Below are 26,243 nucleotides of genomic sequence, written 5' to 3' on the forward strand. Positions count from 1 at the left end.
CTGCCCCCACACCCCCGGAGCCTGACGCCCAGAGCCATGGCCTCCGCCCTCTGCCCGCCGTCCCCGCTGCTCGTGCGGGTGTCCGAGTCCAGCCGTCGAACACGCCGGAAACTGGAAATTTACTTCCAGAGCCAGCGGTCGGGCGGCGGGGAGTGCACCGTCCAGCCCCTCCACCACACGGACCAAGTCACCTTCCTGGTGAAGTTCGCGGAACCGGCAGGTGAGCGGCGGGCCGGGGCTGCGGGTGCCAAGGCGCCTGGCCCCGCGGGATTCCAGGCAGACCCAGCTCATGCTGACCTAGGAGAGACGGCGGGAGAAAGTATCGCACCGTCTGATGGGGCCAGGACCCGGGGGCTGCAGCTGTCCAAAGACACAGCCCGATGGGGAGGGTAGAGCCCAGAAGTGCCCAGTCAGCGATCTGGTCTGACCACATTTTAAAGTTGATGCTTTCCGGGATCCTCACCCTAACTCAAATTTCTCAACTCTGGGAAGGACACCTTTCCCTCCCCCCAGACACCCGTAAACTCTTGTTATTTAGGTGTTCTATTTTTATGTTTTAATGTTTTAAAATTTTTATGCTTTAACGCCATTGATTTGTGTTTGAGAATTATATAAGTAATACATGCTCACTATAGCAAAGTGGGAAAAGAATAAATAAAACCATCTGGAGAGAAACAATATGACGTACTTCTTTGCAGCCTTTTTTCTATGACTGTCAGTCAATCGACATATATTTACAAAATTCTGAGGCTATACCTTTGATTCCTGCTCTTTTCACTTAACTTTATATAATGAGTATTATTGCATATCACTGCAATGGGAAACTGGAGACAATTTCAGAAATGTGACTTTTAAAGCTTGTATTCCTTTATCATGAGCTTTTCATTTCTACAGTAAAACATAAGCCGGGGGCACCTGGGTGGCTCAGTAGGTTAACCTTCTGCCTTCAGCTCAGGTCATGATCCCTGGGTCCTGTGAACCAGCCTGAATCAGGCTCCCTGCTCAGCGGGGAGCCTGCTTCCCCTCTCTCTCTGCCTCTCAGCCTACTTGTGAAGTGTCAAATAAATATATAAAATCTTTAAAAAAAAAACAAAAAACTGGGGCACCTGGGTGGCTCAGTGGGTTAAAGCCTCTGCCTTCAGCTCAGGTCATGATCCCAGGGTTCTGGGCTCGAGCCCCGAATCGGGCTCTGCTTAGCGGGAAGCCTGCCTCTCTTCCTCTCTGTCTCTGTCTGCCTCTCTGCCTACTTGTGATCTCTGTCTGTCAAATAAATAAATAAAATATTTTTAAAATAAATAAACAAATAAAAATAAAGTCTTTCCCATGTGTATGTGTGTCTATAATGTCTCCACCGAAGCTAAAGAGAGAGTCTTGAAGAAAGAAAATCATCAGATTATGGTTGAAAACAAACTTGTAACTATTTTTCTGGAACCCACTAAGAATCCAATGGAGAAGAATGCAAGACCCAGAACATCTTTTTTGCCACAGTCACAGGAAGGGGTGAGGTCTGGTGAGAAGCATCAAAACGAAGAACATATTCCTGATGTTATGGATTCCTGTCTGCAAAAGGTAAGGTTTGAAAGAAGGAGTGGGGGAGGGGTATGTTCCTGCACCTTTCTCTCTGTTCACCATACCTTTCACTATTGATCTGGCTACCACTTGCTGATGATGTACTAGGAGGCAGGCCCTCTTCTGGGCATGGGGCCGCAGAAGTGAACACAATAGACAAAGCCCCTGTTGGGTGGGGAGGTACACAGAAAGACAACAAGCAAGTAAACAAAATAAAAGAAACAGTTTCAGGCAGTGATATGTACTAAGAAGAAAATAGGATAGGGTTTGGCCTTAGAGAATGACAGGGCCAAAGTGAGAAAGGGGAAGGAGTGGTGCTGCTTCTGACCAGAAGTCAGAGACAACTTCTCTGAGGAGGTAATATTTGGCCTGAGATGTGAGTGATGAGAAGGAGCCAGCCATGTAGTCATTTGACAAATCAATATCAGCTTCCTGTTGTGTGCCAGGCACTGTCACAGGAGCTGGGAATATAGCCAGGATCACAGACCCTGCTTTTAGGGACCTTACATTCTAGTGAGGGAAACAGATAACAATAGTTAAAAAAAAATAGATATATAATAAAATGTTTGCCAGTGATAAGTGCTAGGAAGAAGAGTAAGACAGGATAGATGATAAACAGTGACATCATTGTGTTTTTTTTTTTTTTCAGACCATTATTTTAAACAAGATATCAGGAAAAACCTCTCAGATGAGGTACTGTCTGAGTAGAGACATGAATGAAGTAAGGGAGCAAGCTAAGTGAGGTAAGAATGTTTGAGGCAGAATAAAGCACAAGTGCAACGGCCCTGAGACAGGAGCTTCTATCCTGAAGCCCAGGGGCTTCAAGGAGGGAGACCATTGTGGCTAGAAGGCAGGAGGGGAGGGAGAGAATGACAGGAGAGGAGAGGAACTTAAAGAGGTAGCCAGAAGTCAGGTCTTGGGAGATGAAGGCAGGGACTTTGGATTTTAACTTCAATCTTAGGGGATTCATCTGATGGTTTTGAGCCAAGGGAGTGGGGTGACCTGGTTTATACTTCTGGAGGCTCACTTTGGCTGCTGCGTGGAAGACTGAGTTTAGGAAGGGGTCAAAGTGGAAACAAAGTGAGAGCCCAGATAGGAGGGGTTGCAGCAGGAGGGGAGCAAGATGACAGGGGCTTGGACTCTGGGTGGTCCTGATGGAGGTGTGAGAGGTGGCTGGATTTGGGCAACGTTTGAAGGATGATCTGGATGAAGGATGTTGTATGCAGAAGAAGTAGCATGTACAAAAACCAGAGAAATCTTGCTTTTCTATTACATTCAGTATGCATCTGTCCTTTTTAGCTTAATCTGGTGTTTCTGTCCTATATTCGAGCTTCTAAAGGACAGGACTTAGAGGGCCCAGCAATGCAGCATGCAGTTAGGTATTTAGTTTTTTTTTAAAGGGGAGGGGGACTAAAGATGAGAAAAAAGCAGCAAATAGGAAAACATATCCTTTTCAGATTTATGGCTCCCCTTGAAGCCCATAGGCTCTTTTGAGAACCGTAGCAACTTGCCCAGAAAGCTGATGTATCTTCCCTCCACGCCATTCCCCAGTAGTGGACATAGAGGACAACTCTAGAATCCAGACTTTGTGTCCACATCACTTTTTAAATATGCTCATGCCCAGGCTCTACATTTACAACAAAATCTCTAGAGATGGACCTGGGCCTTGCCTTTTTTGTTTGCTTGCTTTGTTTTAATTCTAATGGGCAGAACAAGCTGGGAACCTCTAGGCTATAGCCTGCTGCATCCTCTGCCAAAAGGATTTGAAAGCAGTCACCCTCTGGTGGTTTCTCTGGTCTCTAGACTTTGTCTTTTTTTTTTTTTTTAAGATTTTATTTATTTATTTGAGAGGGAGAGAGAGTATGAGTTGGGGGGAGGGTCAGAAAGAGAAGCAGACTCCCCACCAAGCAGTAAGTCTGATGTGGGACTCGATCCTGAGAGTCTGGGATCATGACCTGAGCTGAAGGCAGTTGCTTAACTAACTGAGCCACCCAGGCTCCTGAAACCTAGGTGTTTTTTTGTTGTTGTTGTTTTTAATTTCTTTTCAGTGTAACAGAATTCATTGTTTATGCACCACATCCAGTACTCCGTGCAATACGTGCCCTCCATAATACCCACCACCAGGCTCCCCCAACCTCCCACCCCCACCCCTTCAAAACCCTCAGATTGTTTTTCAGAGTCCATAGTCTCTCATGATTCATCTCCCCCTCCAATTTCCCTCAACTCCCTTCTCCTCTCCATCTCCCCATGTCCTCCATGTTATTTCTTATGCTCCACAAATAAGTGAAACCATATGATAATTGACTCTATCTGCTTGACTTATTTCACTCAGTATAATAGACTTTGTCTTGATAAGAGACTGGAGGACTGACGTCCGAGAGATTTTATTTGTTCCTTTTAAAATTTCAGATCTTTCTTAGCGTCACAGCGGACCTGAACTGTAAGCTGTTCTCTAAAGAGCAGAGGGAACACGTAACCACTATCTGCCCCAAGGTCAAAAAGATGGAAGGGGACGATGGAATTGAGAAAGTGTACGGAACCTTCGGAGATATTGAAAAAATATTTCACTTCTTGAATAAGCAACTCCAAGAAAGTGGGTGTAAATTTGAATCTTCCCCTTTGACAATGGAGAGGAAGCCACTCCATCAGCAGAACCAGAAGAATAGCTGTGTTTCTCCCTTGGAACCAAAAACCAGGGCAGAAGACGAAAGCAACCGTGTTGAAATTCCCTTGCCTTTCTTTGAGTATTTCCAGTATACCTATCCTGATAAAATAGACTCGATACAGAAAAGATTTGGTGTAAAAATTAAAATAATAACTCAGGAGAGTGCTCCAAATACTGTCTATTTAGACTTCACCTCCAATCTATCAGGTGATCTCCAAGCCGCTAGAGAGTCTTTTGTCAGTGAATTTCAGAAAACCGTGGGATCTCTGGAGCAGAAATGTGTTGCTTTTGCAGACAGTGAACAGGCAAGTAAGATCAAACAGGAACTGAATCAACGATTTACAAAGCTCCTTATAAAGGATAAAGGAGGAGAATTAACTCTCCTTGGGACCCAAGATGACATTTTCGCTGCCAGATATTTTTTTGACCTAAAAGCCTCTGAAAGTCTTGTCATGGGACCTGTGAAAATATCAACTCCCACATGCCTGATGAATGGAATTGAAGTTGACACGGCTCACTATATGCTTGTAAAAGCTGAATTACTCCAGGAGATGACAGAGTTAGAAGAAAAGTACGATACTCATTGTGAGGTTTGGGGAGACAGTAAGAAAATCCACATTCTCTTTGAACCTAAGGACAAGGAATTCGATCTGTCTGCCCATGCTTATTCCAGTTTCATCGATGCCTATCAATATGTGTCAAGTCAACTGATGAGAGAAGTTCTTTCACTGAAACCTCTGGGCAAAGAGAGAAAGCACTTATATCAGACCAAGTTTGCAAATGACTTCAGCGAAAACCATCCACATGTACACTTTGTACTAAATCAAGAGTCAATGACTTTGACTGGGTTGCCAAATCACCTTGCAAAAGCAAAACAGTATATCTTTAAAAAAGTGGGAATGTCCCTGTTAGCTGGAGATCAAAAGAATGAGGCCCAAGAAACACGCATGGACATTGATAGTAATGACTCAAAAATAGCGCTCTCAACATTCCAGCACTCTGCCAGTTCTGGGGCGTCAGGAGAGGAGAAGGAAGAGGACATATGTAGCATCTGTATTGACATCATTACTAACAAACAAGTGCTATCGAAGTGTAAGCATGCATTCTGCACCTCTTGTATCAACAAAGCTTTTTCCTACAAGCCAGTCTGTCCTGTGTGCCAGACTTCCTATGGTATCCAGAGAGGCAATCAGCCAGAGGGAACCATGACTGTCACTGTCCTAAAAGACTCACTACCAGGTTATGAATCCTGTGGCTCCATTGTGATTACTTATAATATGAAAGGAGGCATACAAACAGTAAGTATTTCTGAGGTCCATGCGTTTCTTTTCAGTATGCTAGAATGAGCAGAGCAAGAAACTGTCCTGGTGCCGATTACTGAATATCCCAGGGAATTATTTCCGTGTATATTTCCATGTGCAAGGGCTTTAAATGGGAATAAGAATAATATCAGTAATAAAGGCAGCAATGTTTGCTTGTAACTTAGGTATCTTTTGTGTCTGTTAAGGCAGAGAAAGAGCGGGTGGTGATTTTGTGTTAGAATGGGGCAAGTCAAGGCGCCTGGGTGGCTCAGTGGGTTAACCCTCTGCCTTCAGCTCAGGTCATGATCCCAGGGTCCTGGAATCAAGCCCCACATCAGGCTCTCTGCTCAGTGAGGAGCCTGCTTCCCCCTCTCTCTCTGCCTGCCTCTCTGCCTACTTGTGATTTCTCTCTCTCTGTTCAATAAATAAATTAAAAAATCTTAAAAAAAAAAAAAAGAATAGGGCAAGTCAGAAGATGGATAGTGTTTCCAGCATGAATTTAGGCAAAGAGAGAAATATGAATTATTGGGAATAAGTGCAAACCTCCAAAAAATATTTTTTTTTGTTTTTTATTTGCTCTATCTGCAAATGAGCACATCTATCTGTACAGTAAACTTTAGACTTGGGAGTGTTTTCATGTGTTATTTTCTTGTCTTCATACAGAAAGAGCACCCAAACCCAGGAAAGAAATACTCTGGATTACAACGAAGAGCTTACTTGCCTGATAATGAGGAAGGAAATGAGGTTCTGGGACTGCTTCGTAAAGCCTTTGATCAAAAGCTGATTTTCACAGTGGGGGATTCTCGAATGCTGGGAATCTCCAATGTCATTACATGGAATGATATCCACCACAAAACGTCTCCGTTTGGGGGACCACAAAGGTGAGAAACTTCTGAAACATAATGATTGTTAAACGGGATTTAGAGGTTGTAAAATAGGGCAGTTTGAGAGGGTGGCTAGAAGGAGACTTTATAGCAGTAGCATTGGATACAGTATTTTTTGAAGTAAAGTTGACTACAATGTTACATTAGTTTCTGGTGTACAACAGTTGATTTGACAATTCTGTACATTAACTCAGTGCTTACCACGGTAAGTGTAGTTACCATCTGTCATTTATTCTACAACTGGAGGTTTGTATCTTTTAGTCCCCTTCCCCTCTTTTGCCTATCCTCCCAACCTCTAGCCCTCTTCCCCTAGCAACCACCAGTTTGTTCTCTATATTTATGAGACTGTTTCTGTGTGTGTGTGTTTTGTATTTTAGATTCCACGTATATGTCAAGTCATATGGTTTTGGTCCTCTAACTTATTTCACCCAGCATAATAACCTCTAGGTCTATCTATGTTGTTGTGAATGGCAAGAATTCATCCTTTTTTATGGCTTAGTATTATTACATTATATGGACCATGTGTGTGTGTGTATATACATATATACACATATATACATATATGTATATATATGTATATATATAAAGGTATATTTTATATATATATTATATATGTAATCTTCTTAACCCATTTATTTATAGATAGACACTCAGGTTGCTTCCATAGCTTGACTATTGTAAATAATGCTGCAATAAACATACGGCTGCATATATCTTTTAGAACTGTGCTTTGATTTTCTTTAGGTAAATACCCAGCAGTGGAATTACTGGATTATATAGTATTTCTATTTTTGCCTTTTTGAGGAACCTCCATACTGTTTTCTACAGTGCCTGCACCAATTCACATTCCCATCAACGATACATGAGGGCTCCCTTTTTTGCACATCATCGCCAACACTTGTTTCTTGTCTTTTTTTTTTTTTTAAAGATTTAATTTATTTATTTGACAGACAGAGATTACAAGTAGGCAGAGAGGCAGGCAGAGAGAGAGGCGGAAGCAGGCCCGATGCGGGGCTCCATCCCAGGACCCTGGGATCATGACCTGAGCCGAAGGCAGAGGCTTTAACCCACTGAGCCACCCAGGCACCCCTTGTCTTTTTGATACTAAGTGTGAAGTGATATCTCATTGTGGTTTTGATTTGCATTTCCCTGATGATTAGTGATATTGGGCATCTTTTCATGTGTCTGTTGGCCATCAAATGATTCCATTCATTTTGTGATTCCATACAAATGTTATGTCTTCTTTGGAAAATGTCTATGCACATTCCCTGCTCATTTTTAAATCAGGTTATTTGTGGGTTTTTTGGTGTTGAGCTACAATGAGTTCTTTATATATTTTGGATATTTACCTCTTATCAGGTTTATTGTTTGCAAGTATCTTCTCGCATTTAGTAGATTGCCTTTTTGTTTTATTGCAAAAGCTTTTTAGCTTGATGTAGTCCCAATAGTTCATTTTTACTTTTGTCTCTCTTGCCCAAGGAGCATATCCAGAAAGAAGTTGCTAAGACTAATGTCCAAGAGATTACTACCTATGTTTTCTTTGAGGAATTTTCTGGTTTCAAACCTTACATTTAGGTTTTTAATCCACTTTGGGTTTACTTTTGTGTCTGGTTTAAAAAAGTGGTCCAGTTTTATTCTTTTCCGTGTAGCTGTCCAGTTTCCCCAACACAATTATTGAAGAGATTGCCTCTCCCATTATATATTATTATCTCCTTTGTGGTAGATGAATTGACCATATAAATGTGGGTTTATTTCTAAGTCTATGTTCTGCTCCATTGATCTAGGTCTGTTTTAGTGCTGGTAGCATGCTGTTTTGATTACTATAGCTTTGTGGTATAGCTTGGAAATCTGGAATTGTGACATCACCAGCTTTGTTCGTCTTTCTTAAGATTTCTCGGCTATTTGGGGTCTTTTGTGATTCCATACAAATTTTAGGATTAAGTGTTGAAGTTCTATGAAAAATACTATTGGTAATTTGAGAGAGATTGCATTGAATCTGTAGAATGCTTTGGGTAGTAAGGAAATTTTAACAATAGTAATTCTTCCAATCCATGAGCATGGTGTATTTTTTCATTTGTTTGTGTCATCTTCAATTTCTTTCATCAAATTTCAGTTTTTGGAGTACAGCTCTTTCACCTTCTTGATTAAATTTATTCCTGGTTATTTTATTCTTTTTGATGCAATTGTAAATGAGATTGTTTTCCCAATTTCTCTTTCTGCTTTGTTATTAGTGTATAGAAATACAACCGTTTTGTAATATATAAATTTTGTATCATGCAACTTTACTGAATTCATTTCTTAACTACAGTAAAGTATTTTGAGAGATGCTATTCTGGAATGATAATATAAAGCAGAAATATTGATTCTATCACCTTCTACCCTCCAAACCACGAAGTGTCGCACAGTTACTAAATTTTGCATTAAAGGGAGGGAACTTCAAAATATAGGATGAATGGTATCTAAGGTGATTTAATTTGGGGTTTCCTGTCTGTTTGGAAGATAGATCCTAGCAATGTTATTTACTTTGCCTTCTTTTAAAATCACCCTTTATTTTACCCTCCCCTCCCAATGGTCCATAGACATCCTAAATTCACTTGGCCAATAGTACTCTAGGAAAAGTTAGCAGTGGTGGAAGTTGTATTATAGGTAATCCAACTGTCTTTACTTGCTCTTTAAGAAATTCAAACAGAATGCCTCAAACCCTTAGTGTCCAAAAGGGAATGTGCCCTGAGAATTTTGAAGATTTCCCAAATTAGAAAATTCTCCTGTAGAATATGATTACCGTCCATAATATATAGTGTAGTATGACTTTAGGAGAGTCACTGCTTACCATGAGGTGAAAATTAAAAACAAATTCTTATTGGAAGACAGATCCTGGGCAGAGAGCTAGGTTCACTTATCAGCTAAATGACTCACATCTGCACACTTGCAAGTGATTGTAATTCATCCGCTTGCAGTCTTGTTTTTGAATGTTTGCAACACTGAATGTTAATGTCAGGGATCTACTGTACAGATTCCTCAAGACCATTTGCGAAGAAACTAAGGAGCTTTTTCCTTCTGCAGGTATGGCTACCCTGATCCCGATTACCTGAAACGTGTCAAACAGGAGCTGAAAAATAAAGGAATTGAGTAAGAAGACCACTGGAGGGATGTCTTGAGCCAAGCTTTCAAGACACAGTTGAAGAAACACTTTTTAAATTATTTCGTCTCAATGGGGCACCTGGGTGGCTCAGTCAGTTGAGCATCTCCTCCAGGCTCAGGTCATGACCCAGTGTCTGGGGATGGAGCCCTGAGTCAGGCTCCCTGCTCAGCGGGGAATCTGCTTCTCCCTCTCCCACTCCCCCTGCTTGTGCTTGCTCTCTCTCTCTCTGTCAAATAAATCTTTAAAAAAATTTTGTTTGTCTCAAGAAGTGGTCTGTGTAAGAGTGAGAATGTGCTAGGCTATCATTTCTGGAGTGTTACTTTTAATGGAAGATAAAAGCTCCAAAGCTTTGTGTGGTTTTGTAGGTGTTAGACCTCATTCTTGGGACATCTTTGGTGGGGGTAGAGGGAGTGCTGTGGTTCTGAAATCATATTCTGTGTTCTTAATTTGAAATAGTAGCTGTCTATCAATCCTCTTTTTATTGCCATCTCTGAGGTAGACTTTTGGTTTTTTGTTTGTTCCTTAAGTACCCTAAAAGTAAAATCCTAGTGTGAAGGAGGCCTGGGGGGAGGGGCTTTGGTTATGGAAAAGTAGAAACACACATTTCCCTCCCTCCCTCATGGCCAGAAAAGTGGCAAGAAGCAGAGATTGGGCAACCTTTGGTAATAAATGGAGTAAGGCTACTATTTTTCACAGTACAGAGCCTGATACACAGTTGGTGCTTCATAATTTTTTGCTGCCTGCCCAGGCTGCTAATAGCCCAGCAGAGGGATCTATGTTCCCTAAATCTTTGACAGAGGCTAGAGTTAGGAAGCCATTTCTGGAGATCTCACCACTGATTTGGAAAACTTGTTTCTTATTCCAGAACACTTAGCCTCTGAACTCTCAACTCTGAATGTTGATTAGCTTCTAATTTGCCCTTGCTCCCTCCTGACTCTTAAAATCTGCTGTACGGGGTGCATTTTCCCTGTCATACTAATGCTACCAAAAATGTTTCTGAACATTTTTTTCCCCTATGGATATTACTGTACTTTTTAAGTATTCCCGGCATCCAGCTCAACAAATAAATTAGTTTTAGTTTCCATAAACCATCATTGCCTCAGTGGTGTAGCCGCCACCATAGTAGTTTTTCCATGCTTTTTACTAAAAAGTCCCACCAAGTCCTGTTTTCGCCCTTTAAGTCTCTCCATGATACTCTCTGTAGACACAGACAAGGTTGTAGTTGAGCCTACTATTAGGGATATATAGCATGTCAAAACGTACTTTTAAGTGGTTCTCTAAGTCTGAAGAAAATCATACTCGCAAATTATCTGGTTATCCATGTCCCAGTCCCTCAACAAAAAAGATGAAAAAGAAGTCTTTTTCTTTTTTTTAAAGATTTTTATTTATTTATTTATTTGACAGAGAGAGAGATCACAAGTAGGCAGAGAGGCAGGCAGAGAGAGAGAGAGGGAGAAGCAGGCTGCCTGCTGAGCAGAGAGCCCGATGTGGGGCTCGATCCCAGGACCCTGATATCATGACACGAGCCGAAGGCAGAGGCTCAAACCACTGAGCCACCCAGGCGCCCCAAGAAGTCTTTTTCTTTTCCTAAAGATACACATACACACATGTCTGCATTTGTTAATCAGATGGTAATAGCTAATATTTATGATGCATTTATTTTGTCCTCTTTATAAGAGCTTTATATCTGTGATTAATACTGTTAATATTATCCCTGTTTTGTAACTGAGAAAACTGATGTATAGAGAGGGTAAGTACGCTGACAAAGGTCACATAGTTTATAAGTAGAAGTGCTGGGATTTGAAGAAGATAGTCTGGCCCTAAGGCTTCCCCACCCCAGAGTTACCCTGCCTCCTAGAGGGGACTTCTGCCTGGAGCTGGCTGAGGAATTCCCATGTTTTTGTGTTTCTTGAAGAAATGCATTCCTGCACAGTACTCAAAGTAGATTTCTTCCAAGGACGTCCTGTTTGAAGAATTTAAAAACCCAGAATCTTCATTTGTCCAGAGAGCTAAGAAAGCTTAAGTTAAGTGACAGGTCATTTTTTTAAAAAAATCAGATTATACATTTAGTTTTTGATGATTCATTAAAGTCTTTACTGTTATGATGGTTTTGTGTCTATGATCTTTTAGCTGAATTTGCTTCAGAAAAGTTACAGTCCGGGTCCTGTTAAGTTCCAGATCCTCGGCTGCAGTGTGCGTGCAAAGGAAAGTTTCATGGTGAGACTGGTTGGTGAGCCTTTGGATTACTGCTCTCATTCTGTGGAAGGTATTATCATCTGTATCTGCTTTAAATAGGAGCACCTGGGTGGCTCAGTCAGTTGAGTGTCTGACTCTTATGTTGGCTCAGATCATGATCTCTTGGTTGTGGGATGGAGCCCCAAGTAGGGTTCCAAGCTCAGCAAGGAGTTTGCTTGTCCTCTCCCTCTGCTCCTCCCCCTCCACGCCCTGCTTGCTCTCTCTTTTTCGCAAATTACATAAATAAAATCTTACAAAGAAAGAAAGTTATATCCATATAGGAACAGATTATCTATGTTCCTCCCCATACTCCTTCTTTCTCTTCCCTTAGGATGAGATTCTGGGAGTTCTGCACACTACCACCAGTGTACAGCGATATACCATGTGAGCAGATGTTTGCTGTTGATTTTGTGTGTAGCTATTTGCTAAGTGGTATTGCAGTAAAACATAATAGGATTGACTTCACTACCGCCAATTTCAGCTATGAAAATCACATTCTTTAATATTTTCTTCTCCTTACCACATAGGGTTAACACATAAGATAAAAGTAGGCTACAGGCTTCATCTCTTCTCTCCTTCTAGAGGAAACGGATGCCATACCCTATCAAATAGCATTTGTCCCCTCCTTGCTCCTAGAGTTTCTTTTTCATCTTTCCAACATCAGTGCTGGATTACCCAGATGGTTCACTGGGTACCAGCAAATCAGGGCACCTTTTCTCTGAAGGAAAAAGAGAATTGAAATTAAGATATTTGATATTTTTCTAAAGATGAAAGGCTTCTGCATCCAATTCCCATATGTGGGTTTTCCCTCCGTACATTCAACCAATTCTCTGACACAAGTTGGGGGTCCTATAATTCAACTCAATTCTGGCACATTCCACTCAGAGATAGCATCAGATTCCACGGGCTAATGGGGCTGCATCCCCACAAGACTTCCCTCTACTTTGGATCCCAAAAGCAAGCGTAGGATGTTACCTGTGATTCTGGCTGAATGGCTGTAAATCTCTGGTCCTCCATGACCCCCTCCTTGGGTTTGCTTAATTTGCTAAAGCAGCCCACAGAACCTGGGAAAGCAGTTTATTCATTACATCACTGGTTTATTATAAAAGCATATGACTCATTGATTTCCGGATGGAAAAGATGCATAGAGCAAGGTGTGAGTAAAGGAGATGGAGCTTCCAAGGCCTCCAAGCAAACCACTATGCCCAAATCTCCACCTGTTCACTCACCTGGGAGCTCTTCAAACCCCATCCTTTCGGGGTTTTTATGGAGGCTTCAAAACATAGAGACAATTGATCAAATCTCCAGTCATTTGTGATTGAAGTCAACCTCCACCCTCCCCGCCTCCCCAGAGGTCAGGGGTTGGGACTGAAAGTTCCAACCATCCAATCATGTAGTTGATTCCTCTGGCAACCATCCTTAGGTCCTCTCACTAACAAAAGCAACTTTATCACTCTTAGCCATTAGGAAATTGCAAGGATTTTAGGAGCTCTGTGCCAGAAAGAGGGATGACCACCAAATGCACATTTCTTACAATAAATCACAATACAGAGAGCACTAAGGCAGTCCTTGGGAAAAAAACAGAACCTTCTCTTGGGCTTCTTTACACTTACCTTATGGATAAGTACTGTTTTTGCTTTGATTTCCCTATGGGAGTTGGGCACAATTTCCTTTACTACTGATTGGGGTCCTGAGTCCTGCAAAGCACAGAGCCTTAAGGCAAAGATCAATTGTTAACAGTTTTTTAGGGGAGATGCAAGCCCAGGTCAGGGAAATTAGTAAGGATGAACAAAAAGGGAAGCCAGGCACACCAAGAAGCAATGCAGGGCCATGCAGCTTCCCACCCTGGCCAGAGAGAGCCTTGAAAAGATCTAGCACGTCACTCAGCAGCTTCGTTCTCTTGGCATATGTGTTGAAAGAGACTGTAGGAAGCATTTTGTTTGAACGTCTTCTTTCATAGAGGAGGAAACTCAGTTTTATTTCCTGGGAAAACACCAGACAATGTAAAACCCGTTACATTTATGTTATATTACGTTAAATATATTACGTATATTGTATTATATTAAAATGTGGCCTTTAGTGGCACCTTTGACCTCTCCCTGTCCTGCTTCCTGCATATCCATTATCACTAACCCTGTCTCTCTTTCAATTCAAATCTCACTGCACGGTTGGCATCTTCATAGTTCTCTCACCAGAATCTCACCTCTAAAGACTTTCTCTGTCCCCATCCCCCCCCTTCCTTATACTTCAAACTGCCTTTTGTAAAACAATAGCTCTGGGCTGCCTGGTGGCACAGTCGGTAAAGTGTCCGACTCTTGGGTTCAGCCCAGGTTGTGATCTCAGGTTGTGTGATCGAGCCCCATGTCGGGCTCTGTGCTGCTTCATATTCTCTCTCCCTCTCCCTCCACCCCTCTTTCTCTCTCTAAAATAAATAAATACATTTAAAAATATATTTAAAAAAATAAAAGAGAAACAATAGCTCCAATCTCATCGTTTCTCTGAAATATGCCTTCAGTCACTCCCTGATGCCTAGAGCAAACTTGATCTTGGGTCAGAATCACTGGAGAGCTCAATAAAACACAGAATGCTAAGATCCTCTCCCCACCCCCTACCTCCACCAGTTTCTAACCCTATAGATGTGAGATTGGGCCCAGAATTTGCATTTCTGATAAATTCCTGGTGATGCTGATGCTGGTGGTCTGGGCACCACATTTTCAGGACCACAGGCCTGGAACATAAAGTTCAAATGACACAGTATGGCCATTAGGCATTTCTCATTCTATTTTGCTCACCTCATGTCCCTTCCTCTCCACCAAGTCCCTACAGTCCACTCACACCAGACTACCAGTTTCTTCTGGCCTTTGCTCTACCTGTCCTTTCTAGAATACCCCTCTGTCTCGTTCTCCACTTAGAAACGCCCTACTCTTCATTCTAGGTCTCACGGGAATGTCACTACTACGGAAATTTTCCTTCAATCTTTGTCTTCAGGTTTTGAATCCCTTATTTTCTTGTGTTCCTAATACTTATACATACCTTTACTAATACAGGTGTGTTATCAAAATCCACCACCTTGAGACTGCATAAGCTCCGCACTGTGCCCAGATTGCTGGTTGAGTTCTGCGGTGGAAAAGTACCAGCAAGAGATAGGCAGGTGGGGGAGCTAGTGGGAACTTATGTGGGAAACCTACTTCCCTAGCTGTCTCCAAAAAGCAGCCATGGCTTCCCTGGAATGGCTCTCTCCTATGGGTAAATGGCTCTTACCAGGTTTGAAGCCACCGCCTATGCCCCTCTGGCCAATTTAGTAGTCTAACCTTTAGCACCTTTAAGCCATATGATTAACTAAAACTTCTTTTGTGTGTCTATAGATAATGCATGGTTTTCTAGAAAGACTTGGGACTGAATCCTCTTGCACACCCTCCTGCACCAGCCACACCCTCCCCCATACACAGCTTTGGAACACCCTGATAATGTCTGTAGTTGGCACCATTGAGTCTGCATGCAATCAAGCAGTGCTACAAACCACTATGCTCCCCTTTTACTCATTAACTGCCCGAAATTTTCTTAATAAAGAAACCTCTAAGTTGATTTTTGGGTGAGAGTCAGTCTTCTCTCCCAGGAGGCCGGCCTCCTGAATAAAGCTCATCTCCTTTCCAACCGCTGAACTTGCCCTCAGATAAAAGGTTCAGTACACACTCTTTCCCCTTTAGCCTAGAAGGGAAGAGGAGGGGAAAGGGGAGGGGGAAAGGGGAGGGGAAAACGGGAAGAGTGAAGGGGAGGAGAAAGGGGAGAAGGGGAAGTGAGAAGGGGTGAGGGAAGGGGAGGGGGGCTGCTTTACTATTTCTCGCAGGTTTCTCTTAGCCCTTTGCCTCTACTTACAAAGGTAATTCCTTTATTAAACTCTCATCAGTTACCCACGTTGAATATACAGGTTGCCCAAACTCCTTTTCAAAAGTTTGCCTTTACTGCCACTTTGCTTTTATGCCAGACCTACATTAGTGCCTGTTTTCATTTAGGGAAAGAAATCCAAAAAGTATTTCAGACTTTGCCTCATTTAATCCCCATGATAATACGAGGTAGCTATGCCCACTGACAGATTTAATTGACTGGGGTTACACACCTGAAGACTCTCAGAGCCCAGAATCTGGGCCCAAAATTTGACGGCAACGTCTGTCTCAAATGGATGAGATAATCTTTTTTTTTTTTTTTTAGATTTATCTATTTATTTATTTGACACAGAGACAGAGGGAGAGAGAGAACAGGAGCAGGGGGAGTGAAAGAGGGAGAAGTAGGCTTTACCCTGAGCAGGCGATGCAGGACTCAATCCCAGGACCCTGGGACCCTGACCTGAGCTGAAGGCTGAAACTTCTGAGCCACCCAGGAGCCCCCGGGTGATAGAATCTTGAGGCAGCTGTTCTTGAGGTCTGAAAACCATAACTTAGGGAACAGTGATTTGCAGAGAAAAGAAAGTGAAAGGAAAGGCATGGGCCTGCTGGGCGGGGCTGGGGCCACATGAGTGGAGGAGTGGAGCTGGGGAGGACTACACCCTGCTCCCCTGGGCCCAGATGCCGGAAGCCCGGCACCCCACACTCGAAGACCTTGCTCAGGAACTGGTGGCTGTGCCACTGTGCACAGAGCCTAGGAGACCCGGAGGCCTAGAGCGCGAGGTCCGCCTCAACTGGGCAGCATGTCCGGCTGGCTGGTGCTCTTGCTTAGAGGAATGGTGAGCAGCGACATGGGCGGGAGTATGGAGGGCAGCATGGGACACTGCAGGACTGGGCTGGGGGAGACCCCACAGCCCTCTGACCCCCTGTCCCTGGGGAGGAGCTTACCACCCTGACTTGTCCCGGTAGAGAGTAGAGTGCAGGGCATCATTTTCCATGGAATCTTTGGCCTCTTTCCCCTTCACTTTTAAAAGTTCCTCATACATTAGGGATAGTCCTCTTTTATCTGTACTATATGTTATGGCTATTTTCTTTCAGTTGGTCATTTGTCTTCTGAGTTTGCTTATGGTGGGTTTTTCTCCCATACAAACAGTTTTTATTTTTATGGTTAAAAACTTTTTAAAAAGATTTTATTCATTAATTTGAGAGAGAAAGAGAAAGCATGAGGGGGGTGGGGGCAGAGGGAGAGAGAGAAGCAGACTTCTGGCTGAGCACAGAGGCTCAGTCCCAGGACCCTGAGATCACATGACCTAATGCTTAACCCACTGAGTTACCCAGGTGCCCCATTTTTTTTTTTTAGTAAAATTTACCAATTTTTTATTTTATTGCATTTGGAATTTTGGTCATATTTTAATAACTTTCCCCATCATCTGGGTTATGATCACCCATTTTATTTGTAATGGTTTATTTTTCACATTCAGGTCTTTGATACATTTGGAGTTTATTTTTGTTTATGATTTGAAGCATGGATCAAATTTTATCTTTTTTCCAAATGGGTATCCAGTTGTCCCAACACTGTTTATTAAAAAGATTAGCACTGCCCAAGATACCACCTTTATCACTTACTAGATTTTTATATGTATTTTGACTGTTTCTGGAAGTTATGTTCTATTGACATGTTTATTCATCTGTTGCAGAGGCTTTATTATATATTCTAATATCAGGGCTAGTTCCCCTAAGAGCTCTTCCTTCCTGCTGTTTTCCTAGCTGTTCTTGTCTGCTGATCTTTACTTATGAACTTTGGGACTGACTTCTGATTTATGATCAGTGGCATAAAAAGCTCACTGAGGTTTATATTGGATTTGCATTAAATTTATAAATTACAGATAGCTGACATCTTGAGATGGTGTTGAGATGTTCAAACCAAGAACAAAGGATCCCATTTCTTTTTTTTTTTTAATTTTTAATATTTCTTTATTTGTCAGAGAGAGAGGGAGAGAACACAAGCAGGGAGTGTGGCAGGCAGAGGGAGAAGTAGGCTCCCTACTGAACAAGGAGCCTGATACTGGACATGATCCCAGGAAGGGACCATGACCTTGGCCAAAGGCAGATGCTTAACCAACTGAGCCACCCAGTCATTCCAAGGATGTCGTTTCTTTTTTTTTTTTTTTTAAGATTTTATTTATTTATTTGACAGAGAGAGATACAAGTAGGCAGAGAGGCAGGCAGAGAGAGTGAGGGGAATCAGGCTCCCTGCCAAGCAGAGAGCCCGATGCGGGACTCGATCCCAGGACCCTGAGATCATGACCTGAGCCAAAGGCAGCGGCTTAAACCACTGAGCCACCCAGGGGCCCCAAGGATGTCGTTTCTTTGTTCAGGTTTACTTCTGTGTCTTTAAGGAGTGTTCATCGAGGTCTTTCCAAGGTAATAGAGGAGTAGGAGACCTTAGTTTTCATCTGGTTCCAGTTATTCAGCTAGATAGCTATCAAATCATTCTGAATACCTGTGAACTCAATTGCCGATCCAAGAAAAGAATTGCTATAATTCTACAAATAAAAAAACAACAACTTTCTGCAAGGTAGAAGTGCAAAGAAGTGAATCCCAGGCAGTATATCAGAAGGTAGACCTTGGGGGGCAAGAGCCTCCATAAGGTGGCTACCAGCAAGTGATATAGGAGTGGAGCACAAAATTGGAACTTTTAGCAGTATGCTCTGGTGAGGGATGTCCCTGCCTTCAAACTACTCAGGGGGCAAAGTGGGTGTAATCCTGTGTGGGACACTGTGGTCACAGGATCCCTGGGGTCACAGAAAGACCCGGGGTGCCCGAGGGTGACATAGCTTCCAGGTATTCGCACGGGAAAGCCAGCTACTAACAGTGAGTCCAGGAGTGGAGCTCTCAGCTTGGGGTTTCCATAATCTGCAAACCATGACACAGTCCAGCAACCAGTTTCCAAGCAGGGGCCCAGAAAGTGGCAGAACCGTAGCAAGATCCACCCTCCCCCCAGCCCCCACAGCAGCATCATGGGGCAAGCCACAGGAGAGGGTTTGGAGACTCAAAGCGGGGTCACGTGCCTGAGATAGAAACATTCTGTTATAGGCTGGGTGAGCATGGAGTGCAACCAGAGACCAAGGAGACAGGAGTGAGTGACTGCTTTTCTCTGAAGGCTCACTGAGGAGTGGGACCCTGAGCTCTTGGCTCTGGGACTGGAGATTGGGAGGCTGCCATTTTCATTCTCATCCTCCAAAGCTGGCGGAAAGCCTTCAGGGAACAAAAGCCCTGCAGAGACCAAATGGGAGCCGATAACTTAACCTGGCCACGGCAAGGGCCCGGTACAATTCCACCCAGGGCAAAGGACCTAAGATTCAGTACAACAGTCAAAGATCAGGAGAACATCTAGCTAAGACCAAGTTTACCAATTACACAGAATTGCAAAACTCCAGCACTAGGGGAAAATAGTATATAAAATTCATGGGTTTTTTCCCCCCATGATTCTTTAGCCTTTCCATTTTAATTTTTTTCTCTTTCCTTTTCAAACGATTTCTTATTTTATCAGCTTTTTAAAAAAAGTCTTTTTAAAATTTTCATCTTGACAGTTATATTCTATCTTTTCATTATATTTAATTTTATTTATTTATATATAGAGATTTTTCTTTACAATTTTGGGATGTAGTTTCTTTCTTTTTCTTTTTTTTTTTGAAGTACAAGAGATAATTTTTTTTTACTGTGGTAAAATATATACAATATAAAAGTTACTATTTTAACCATTTCTAAATGTATAGTTGTATGGCATTAAGTGCATTCACAGTGATATGCAATCATCACCACCATCATCTTCAGAACTTCATTTTCCCCAACTGAAGTTTGGGAAGTACTCTAATTCTTAAACACTAACTCCATATTCTCCCCACCCCCCAAGCCCCTGGCAACCACCCTTTTACTTTCTGACTCTATGAATTCGACTACTCTAGGTATCTCTATAGACAGAATCGTACAATATACATTCTTCTGTGACCAGGTTATTTCACTGGGCTTCACGTCTTCAAGATGCATTCATGTTGTAACATGTGTTAGGATTTCCTTCCTTATTAAGGCTGGATAATATAAAAGTTTTCCATTTTGGCAAAGTCCAATATTCCTTTTTTTTCTTTTGTCACTTGTATGTTTGGTTTCATAGATAAAAAAATATTGCCTAATCTAAGGTTACACATGTAGTGTCTTCCAACAAACACACCAAAATAAATCCAGGATATAATGTATTGCTCTATTCTTTTCACCTGTCCTATTATATCCTCTCTCTCTATTTTTAAAAAATTTTCATTTAATTTTTTTCAGTTTCAGGTCTCTTCTGATTTATTTAGTGTATATTTCTGTGGGCTCATTGTTATCATTTTAGTATTCTGTTCTCTTGTTCATTTGTTCTCTGGATAGAATGAGAAGACAGAAAAACTCACCTCAGAAAAGAGAAAAGAGAACAAAAGGCAGTACTGGCTGCTAGAGACCTAATCAATTTGGATATAAGTCAGTTGTCAGAACTAGAGTTCAGAATAAAGATACTAGCTGGGCTTGAAAAAAGCATAGAAGACACTAGAGGATCTCTTTCTGGAAAAATAAGAAAACTAAAATCTGATCGAGTTGAAATTGAAAAGGCTATTAATGAGATGCAGTAAAAAATGGAGGCTTTAACTGCTAGGATAAATGCAGCAGAAGAGAGATTTAGTGATATAGAAGACCAAACAGATAGAGAATAAAGAAGCTGAGGAAAAGAGAGATAAACAACTACTAGATCACAGCGGGGGAGAATTTGAGAGATAAGTGATACTGTAAAGTGAAACAATACTAGAATAATTGGGATCCTGGAAGAAGAGGAGAAAGAGAGAGAGGTGGGGCAGAAGGTATATTGGAGCAAATTAGAGCTGAGAACTTTCCTAGTCTGGGGAAGGGAAGAGGCATTCAAGTCCAGGAGGCATGGAGAACCATCCTCAAAATCAATAAGAATAGTCTACACCTTGACATATAATAGTGAAGCTTGCAAATCTCAGAGACAGAGAAAATCCTGACAGCAGCTCTGGACAAGAGATTTTGACCTATAAGGGTAGAAACATTAGACTATTCACAGAGACCTGGGAGGCCAGAAAGGAGTAGCATGATATACTCAGGGTGCTAAATGAGAAAAATATGCACCAAGAGTACTTTATCCAGCAAGGCTGTCATTCAGAATAGGAGAGATAAAAAATTTCCAGGACAAGCAAAAATTAAAAGAATTTGTGATCACTAAACCAGCCTTGCAAGAAATATTAAAGGGGGTCCTTTACGTGAAGAGATAGTCCAGAAGTAACTCAGACCAGAAAGAAACAGAGACAATATACAGAAACAGTGACTTTACAGGTAATACATTGGCACTAAATTCATGTTTTCAACAGTTACTCTGAATGTAAATGGGCTGAATGCCCCAATCAAAAGACACAGAGTATCCAATTGGGTAAAAAACAAAACAAAACAAGACCCATTGATATGCTGTCTGCAAGAGACTCATTTTATTTATTTATTATTTTAAAGATTTTATTTATTTATTTGTCAGAAAGAGAGCACAAGCAGAGGGAGCAGCAGGCAGAAAGAAAAGCAGCCTCCCCACTGAGCAAGGAGCCCAATGTGGGACTCGATCCCAGCACCCCAGCATCACGATCTGAGCCAAAGGCAGATGCCCAACCTACTGAGCCACCCAGGCATCCCAAGAGACTCATTTTAGACCCAAAGACACACCCAGACTTAAAGTGAGGCGGTGGATACCATTTCTCATGCTAATGGATATCAAAAGAAAGTTGGGTAGCAACCTTACATCAGACAAATTAGATTTTTAAACCAAAGACTGTATTAAGAGATGAGGAAGGACACTGTATCATAATTAAAAGGCCTATCCAACAAGGCAATCTAACAATTGTAAATAGTTATACCCTTAACATGGGAGCAGCCAATTATATAAACCAATTAATAACAAAATTGAAGAAACTGGATGATGGACATTAAGGAGGGCATGTGATGTAATAAACTCTGGATGTTATATAAGACTGATGAATCACTGACCACTACCTCTGAAACTAATACTACACTATATGTTAACTAATTTGTTTTAATTTTAATTCAAATTTAAAAAAACATTTAATATTTTCTTATATAGAATATTTCTTGTTGTTTGTTTCTAAATATTTTATTCATTTATTTATTTTGCTATCTTACATGAGGTTTTTCATTCACTCTATCTTCTGTGTATATGAATGCTATTGACTTCCTTTCATTTAAAAATTTAAGGTATAATTTACATACAGCAAATTCATACTTCTTAGTGTACAGTTCTTTGAGTTTTGACAAATGCATACAATCATGGAATAACTACAAAATATAAGATACACAAAGATAAAAAAAGAGTTTCATCACTCCCCAAATTCCCACTGGTTCCTTTGGAATCAACTTCTGCACTCAAGGTGAGTCCCTGGCAAATAATGGTCAGATTTTGGTCCCTATAGACCATGCCACACGTGGTCTTTTGAGCCTTGCTGCTTTCATTTAACATAATGTAATTGAGTTTCATCCATGTCATTGGACCTATTGCTAATTTGCTATTGCTTTCTAATTTAATTCCACAGTGGAAATCAAGAGATGGACACTTAACTCACTGAGCCACTCAGGTGTACTTACTTTTGGAGTGTTTAACGTTGACATTTTTAACCTATCAGGAGCTAATGTATTGCGGTTAGGTGTTGATTGTGAAGTATGAATTTATATCTAATTTTATTTTCTTCATAATGAAAACTAACATTCTGAACAATATTTATTAAATTATGATTCATCTCTTCACTTTCTTATTCCTCTTAATACTTATGTTAAGTTTTTTGATACATTAAGTTTTATATCTGGAATTTCTATTTTACTTCTTGTCATTATCATTTATTTTCAATTTAGAACTATTTAGCTTTATAATTACTACTTAAGGATTTTTTTTTTAATTGAGTGGAGGATACAGAAAGTTCACATATACCACCTGCCACCCCCCAACTCCCCCATTATCAACATCTCACATGAGTGGTACATTTGTTGTAATTGGTGAATCTACATTGACCCATTATTATCACTTAAAGTTCCTAGTTTACATTAGCATTTGTTCTTGCTGTTGTACATTCTTTGAGTTTTGACAAATGTTTAATAACATATATCCACCATTACAGTATCATACAAAATAGTTTCACTACCATAGAAATCCTCTGTGCTCTGCTGTTTATGCTTCCCACTCCTCTAATCCCTGGCACCCACTGATCTTTTTACTGTCTCCATAGTTTTGCCTTTTCCAAAATATTGTATAGTTGGAATCATATGTTAGCCTTTTTAGGTTGGTTTGTTTCACTTAGTAATGCATATTTAAGTTTCCACCATGTTTTGTCATGGCTTGAGAGCTCATTTATTTTTAGTGCCAAATAATATTCCATTGTCTGGATATACCAAGGTTTATTTATCCATTTGCCTATTGTAGAACATCTTAGTTTCCTCCAAGTGTTGGCAATTATGAATAAAACTGCTATAATCGTCCATTTGTAGGTTTTTGTGTAGACATAATTTTTTTTTAAGATTTTATTTATTTATTTGACAGAGCAAGAGAGCACAAGCGGGGGAGCAACAGGCAGAGGGAGAGGGAGAAGCAGACTCCTCGCTGAGCAGGGAGCTGGATGTGGGGATCCATGCGGGGCTCCATGCAGGGGTCCCTGAGGGAATCAATCCCAGGACTCTGGGATCATGACCTGAGGGGAAGGCTGACACTTAGCTGACTGAGCCACCCAGGCTCCCCTGTAGACATAAATTTTTTAACTCTTTCGGGTAACTACCAGCAGCATGATTGCTGGATTGTGTGGGAAGAATATGTTTAGTTTTGTAAGAAACTATCAAACTGTCTTGCAAAGTGAATACCACTTTCATTCCCACCAGCTATGTATGAGAGTTCTTGTTGCTCCACATCCTTTGCCTGCATTTGGTATTATCACCATTCCACTAGGTGTGTAGTGGTATCTCATTGTTTTTCTAATTTGCATTTCCCCAGTGACATAGAATGTTGAGCATCTTTTCATATGCTTATTTGCTATCTGTCTATTTTCTTTGGTGAAGCATCTATTGAGTGATGGAGTCCGTGTTCAAAGGAGCGAGACTAATACAAAGCAAAGGTCAAGCAGAGCTTTATTTCTTGCCAGCACCGAGATCAAACCGACCGGCTGGGGACATCTCTTACGGAGAGAGCGACCACCCCCAGCTTCACAGACTAGCTTTTATAGAGCAAAGGCCATGTCGTTGAGCCTGGCCAATGAGATTGTCTCCACCTGGCCTGACTTGTCCTTGCATTCTGGGCTCTGTTATCTCCACCTGACCTGACCCGTCCTTTTATTTGGGCTCTGTTATCAGCGACTGGTCGACCATATTGGGCAACCAGCTTGCTTTTAAGTAAGTTCCTCTGGGGAGGGGGGAGGTCAGTTTAAGTTTTACTGCACAAACAACAAAATGGCTGTTTAACTGAGATGGAGTCACTCTGGCTAAGTAGGTCCCTACATTGAGGTCTTTTGTCCGGTTTAAAATTAAGTTGTTTTCTTATTGTTGAATCCCAAAGGTCCTTTATATTTTGGGTAACAGTTTTTTATTAGTTATGTCTTTTGCAAATATTTTCTTCCAGTCTGTGGAAAATGCATTTTAAGGTGTAGCGTGCCGAGTCCCTCATCATTTCATTTGGTATTGTCTTGTTTTTTAAAGCACAGTTTGCTTTCATTTTGTCAAATTTTATAAATTACCACTTAACTGGACTTGAATTAAGAGATTTTATATATTATAATCTGTAATTTGGAGAGTATTACCATTTGTAATATATTTATGCAAGGCCAGAGATGATTGAGACTATTTTTGCCACTAATATTTAGATATTCTCTTAAAGTGATCTCATATATCTTTACCTATATTTTCTCTAAGAATTGATTTATTGATTCTTATTTTTTTTTAAAAGAGTTTATTTATTTATTTGACAGAGAGAGAGAGATCACAAGTAGGCAGAGAGGCAGGCAGAGAGGGGGAAGCAGGCTCTCCGTTGAGCAGAGAGCCCGATGTGTGTCTTGATCCCAGGACCCTGAGATCATGACCTGAGCTGAAGGCAGAGGCTTAATCCACTGAGCCACCCAGGCGCCCCAATTCTTATTTTTAAATAACAGTTTTGTTGATATATAACTTATATGCCACAAAATTCACTCTTTAAAAGTGTACAGTTCAGTGGTTTTTAGTATATTCACAGTGTTCACCACTGTCTATTTTTAGAAATTTTCATCACCCAAAGAAACTCCAAGTGCATTTGCAGTCACTCCCCTTTCCCTCCTCCCCACAGACCGATAACCACTAATATACTTCAGTCTTTGTGAATCTATGTATTTTGGACATTTCAGATAAATAAGATCATTTAGTATGTGGCCTTTTGCCACTGACTTCTTTCACTTAGCAGGTTTTCAGGGTTCATTAATGTTGATGAATATATCAAAACTTTGTTAGTTTTTATGGCCAAATATTATGCCATTGTATGGATATACCATTTTTTATTTATCCCTTCATCAATTGATGGACATTTGGTTATTTCCACCTTTTGACTATTGTGAATAATGCTGCTGTGAACATTTGTTGTCTCAGTCAACTTGGACTGCTTGAACAAATACCATAGACTTGGTGGCTTAAACAACACTGATTTCCCATAGTCTGGAGGCTGGAAATCTGAGGTCAGGAAGTCAACATGATAAGAGTTCTTGGTGTGGACCCTCTTCCTGATTTGCAGATGACCCCCTCTTGTTTTTTTCTCAGATGGAAGAAAGGGAGCTCTTGTCATTTCATCTTCTTATAAGGACACTAGTACTTTCATGGGGGTTCCACTTTCATGACATCATCCAAACCTAATCACTTCCCATCTGACCCCATCTCCAAATACTGTCAATCACATTGAGGATTAGGACTTAACACCTGAATCTGGGGGACACACAAACATTCTGTCCATAGCATTTGTGAAACAGTTTTTGTGTGGACATATGTTTCACCTCTATGGTATATTCCTGTCTGAGTGTGGAACATCTGGATTATATGGTATCTCTAAATTTTAGAGGAATTGCAAAACTGTTTTCCTAAGTGGTTGTACCATTTTCTATTCCAGCAAGGTATGAGGTCTCCAGTTTCTTCACATCCTTGTCAATACTTGTTAATGTCCATCTTTTAAAATTTTAGTTATTTCAGTACCTGTGATGTGTTAGCTCATTGATTTGCATTTTCTTAATGATGAATGGTGTTCAACATTTTGTTATGTCCTTATTGACCATGTGTATGTCATCCTTGGAGAGGTGTCTATTCAAATCCTTTGCCTATTTTTAAATTGGATTATTTGCTTTTTTTTAATTGTTGAGTTTTAAGTGTTCTTTATATATTTAGATTACACATCCTTTATCAACTGTGCTTTGCAAATCCTTTCTCCCTTTCTGTGAGTTGTCTTTTCATTTTTTTGATGGTGTTGATGAT

The 26,243-nt window shown here is 41.0% G+C and overlaps 2 protein-coding genes and 1 long non-coding RNA gene across 12 annotated transcripts in view; 2 read left to right on the forward strand and 1 right to left on the reverse strand.

The window, feature by feature from the left end:
* Window positions 1-3: 3 nt before the first annotated feature.
* Window positions 4-10,990, forward strand: DTX3L (deltex E3 ubiquitin ligase 3L). Of its 2 annotated transcripts, none has more exons than XM_046002354.1 (5): window positions 4-220; window positions 1,358-1,569; window positions 3,979-5,532; window positions 6,199-6,416; window positions 9,483-10,990. In XM_046002354.1, the coding sequence occupies exons 1-5, from the start codon at window positions 37-39 to the stop codon at window positions 9,550-9,552; spliced, it is 2,238 nt and encodes a 745-aa protein (XP_045858310.1). In that variant the 5' UTR covers window positions 4-36; the 3' UTR covers window positions 9,553-10,990. The 2 variants fall into 2 exon arrangements, with proteins under 2 accessions (XP_045858310.1, XP_045858311.1); XM_046002355.1 differs by having other exon boundaries at window positions 100-220; window positions 1,441-1,569.
* Window positions 10,991-11,834: 844 nt separating this feature from the next.
* Window positions 11,835-16,225, reverse strand: LOC123940143. Of its 5 annotated transcripts, XR_006818040.1 has the most exons (6): window positions 16,093-16,223; window positions 14,830-14,913; window positions 13,641-13,779; window positions 13,410-13,493; window positions 12,772-12,860; window positions 11,835-12,514 (listed from the first exon to the last, which is right to left on the reverse strand). It is a non-coding gene; the product is annotated as an uncharacterized LOC123940143 (long non-coding RNA). The 5 variants fall into 5 exon arrangements; XR_006818037.1 differs by having other exon boundaries at window positions 13,410-13,779; window positions 16,141-16,225; XR_006818036.1 differs by having other exon boundaries at window positions 13,410-13,779.
* Window positions 16,226-16,326: 101 nt separating this feature from the next.
* The window catches only part of PARP15 (poly(ADP-ribose) polymerase family member 15), a 49,056-nt gene continuing 39,139 nt past the window's right edge, over window positions 16,327-26,243 (forward strand). For 3 of the 5 annotated variants that reach the window (XM_046002626.1, XM_046002630.1, XM_046002627.1), the window contains exon 1: window positions 16,327-16,516. In XM_046002626.1, the coding sequence (XP_045858582.1) occupies window positions 16,481-16,516 (36 nt within the window). In that variant the 5' untranslated portion in view covers window positions 16,327-16,480. Of the gene's footprint in view, window positions 16,517-23,825; window positions 24,156-26,243 lie in introns of all 5 variants that reach the window. The other 2 variants (XM_046002629.1, XM_046002628.1) reach the window with 2 other exon arrangements.

Source organism: Meles meles, chromosome 4 (assembly GCF_922984935.1).
Source record: "Meles meles chromosome 4, mMelMel3.1 paternal haplotype, whole genome shotgun sequence".
NCBI lineage: Eukaryota > Metazoa > Chordata > Mammalia > Carnivora > Mustelidae > Meles > Meles meles.

What these genes read in the sequence shown, in the direction of transcription:
- DTX3L (XM_046002354.1), top strand. Translation starts at nt 37, where the DNA reads ATGGCCTCCGCCCTCTGCCCGCCGTCCCCGCTGCTCGTGCGGGTGTCC. An exon ending in GAAGTTCGCGGAACCGGCAG is followed by an intron (nt 221 to 1,357) that starts GTGAGCGGCGGG and finishes TCTCCACCGAAG; the next exon opens with CTAAAGAGAGAGTCTTGAAG. An exon ending in CCGTTTGGGGGACCACAAAG is followed by an intron (nt 6,417 to 9,482) that starts GTGAGAAACTTC and finishes TTCCTTCTGCAG; the next exon opens with GTATGGCTACCCTGATCCCG.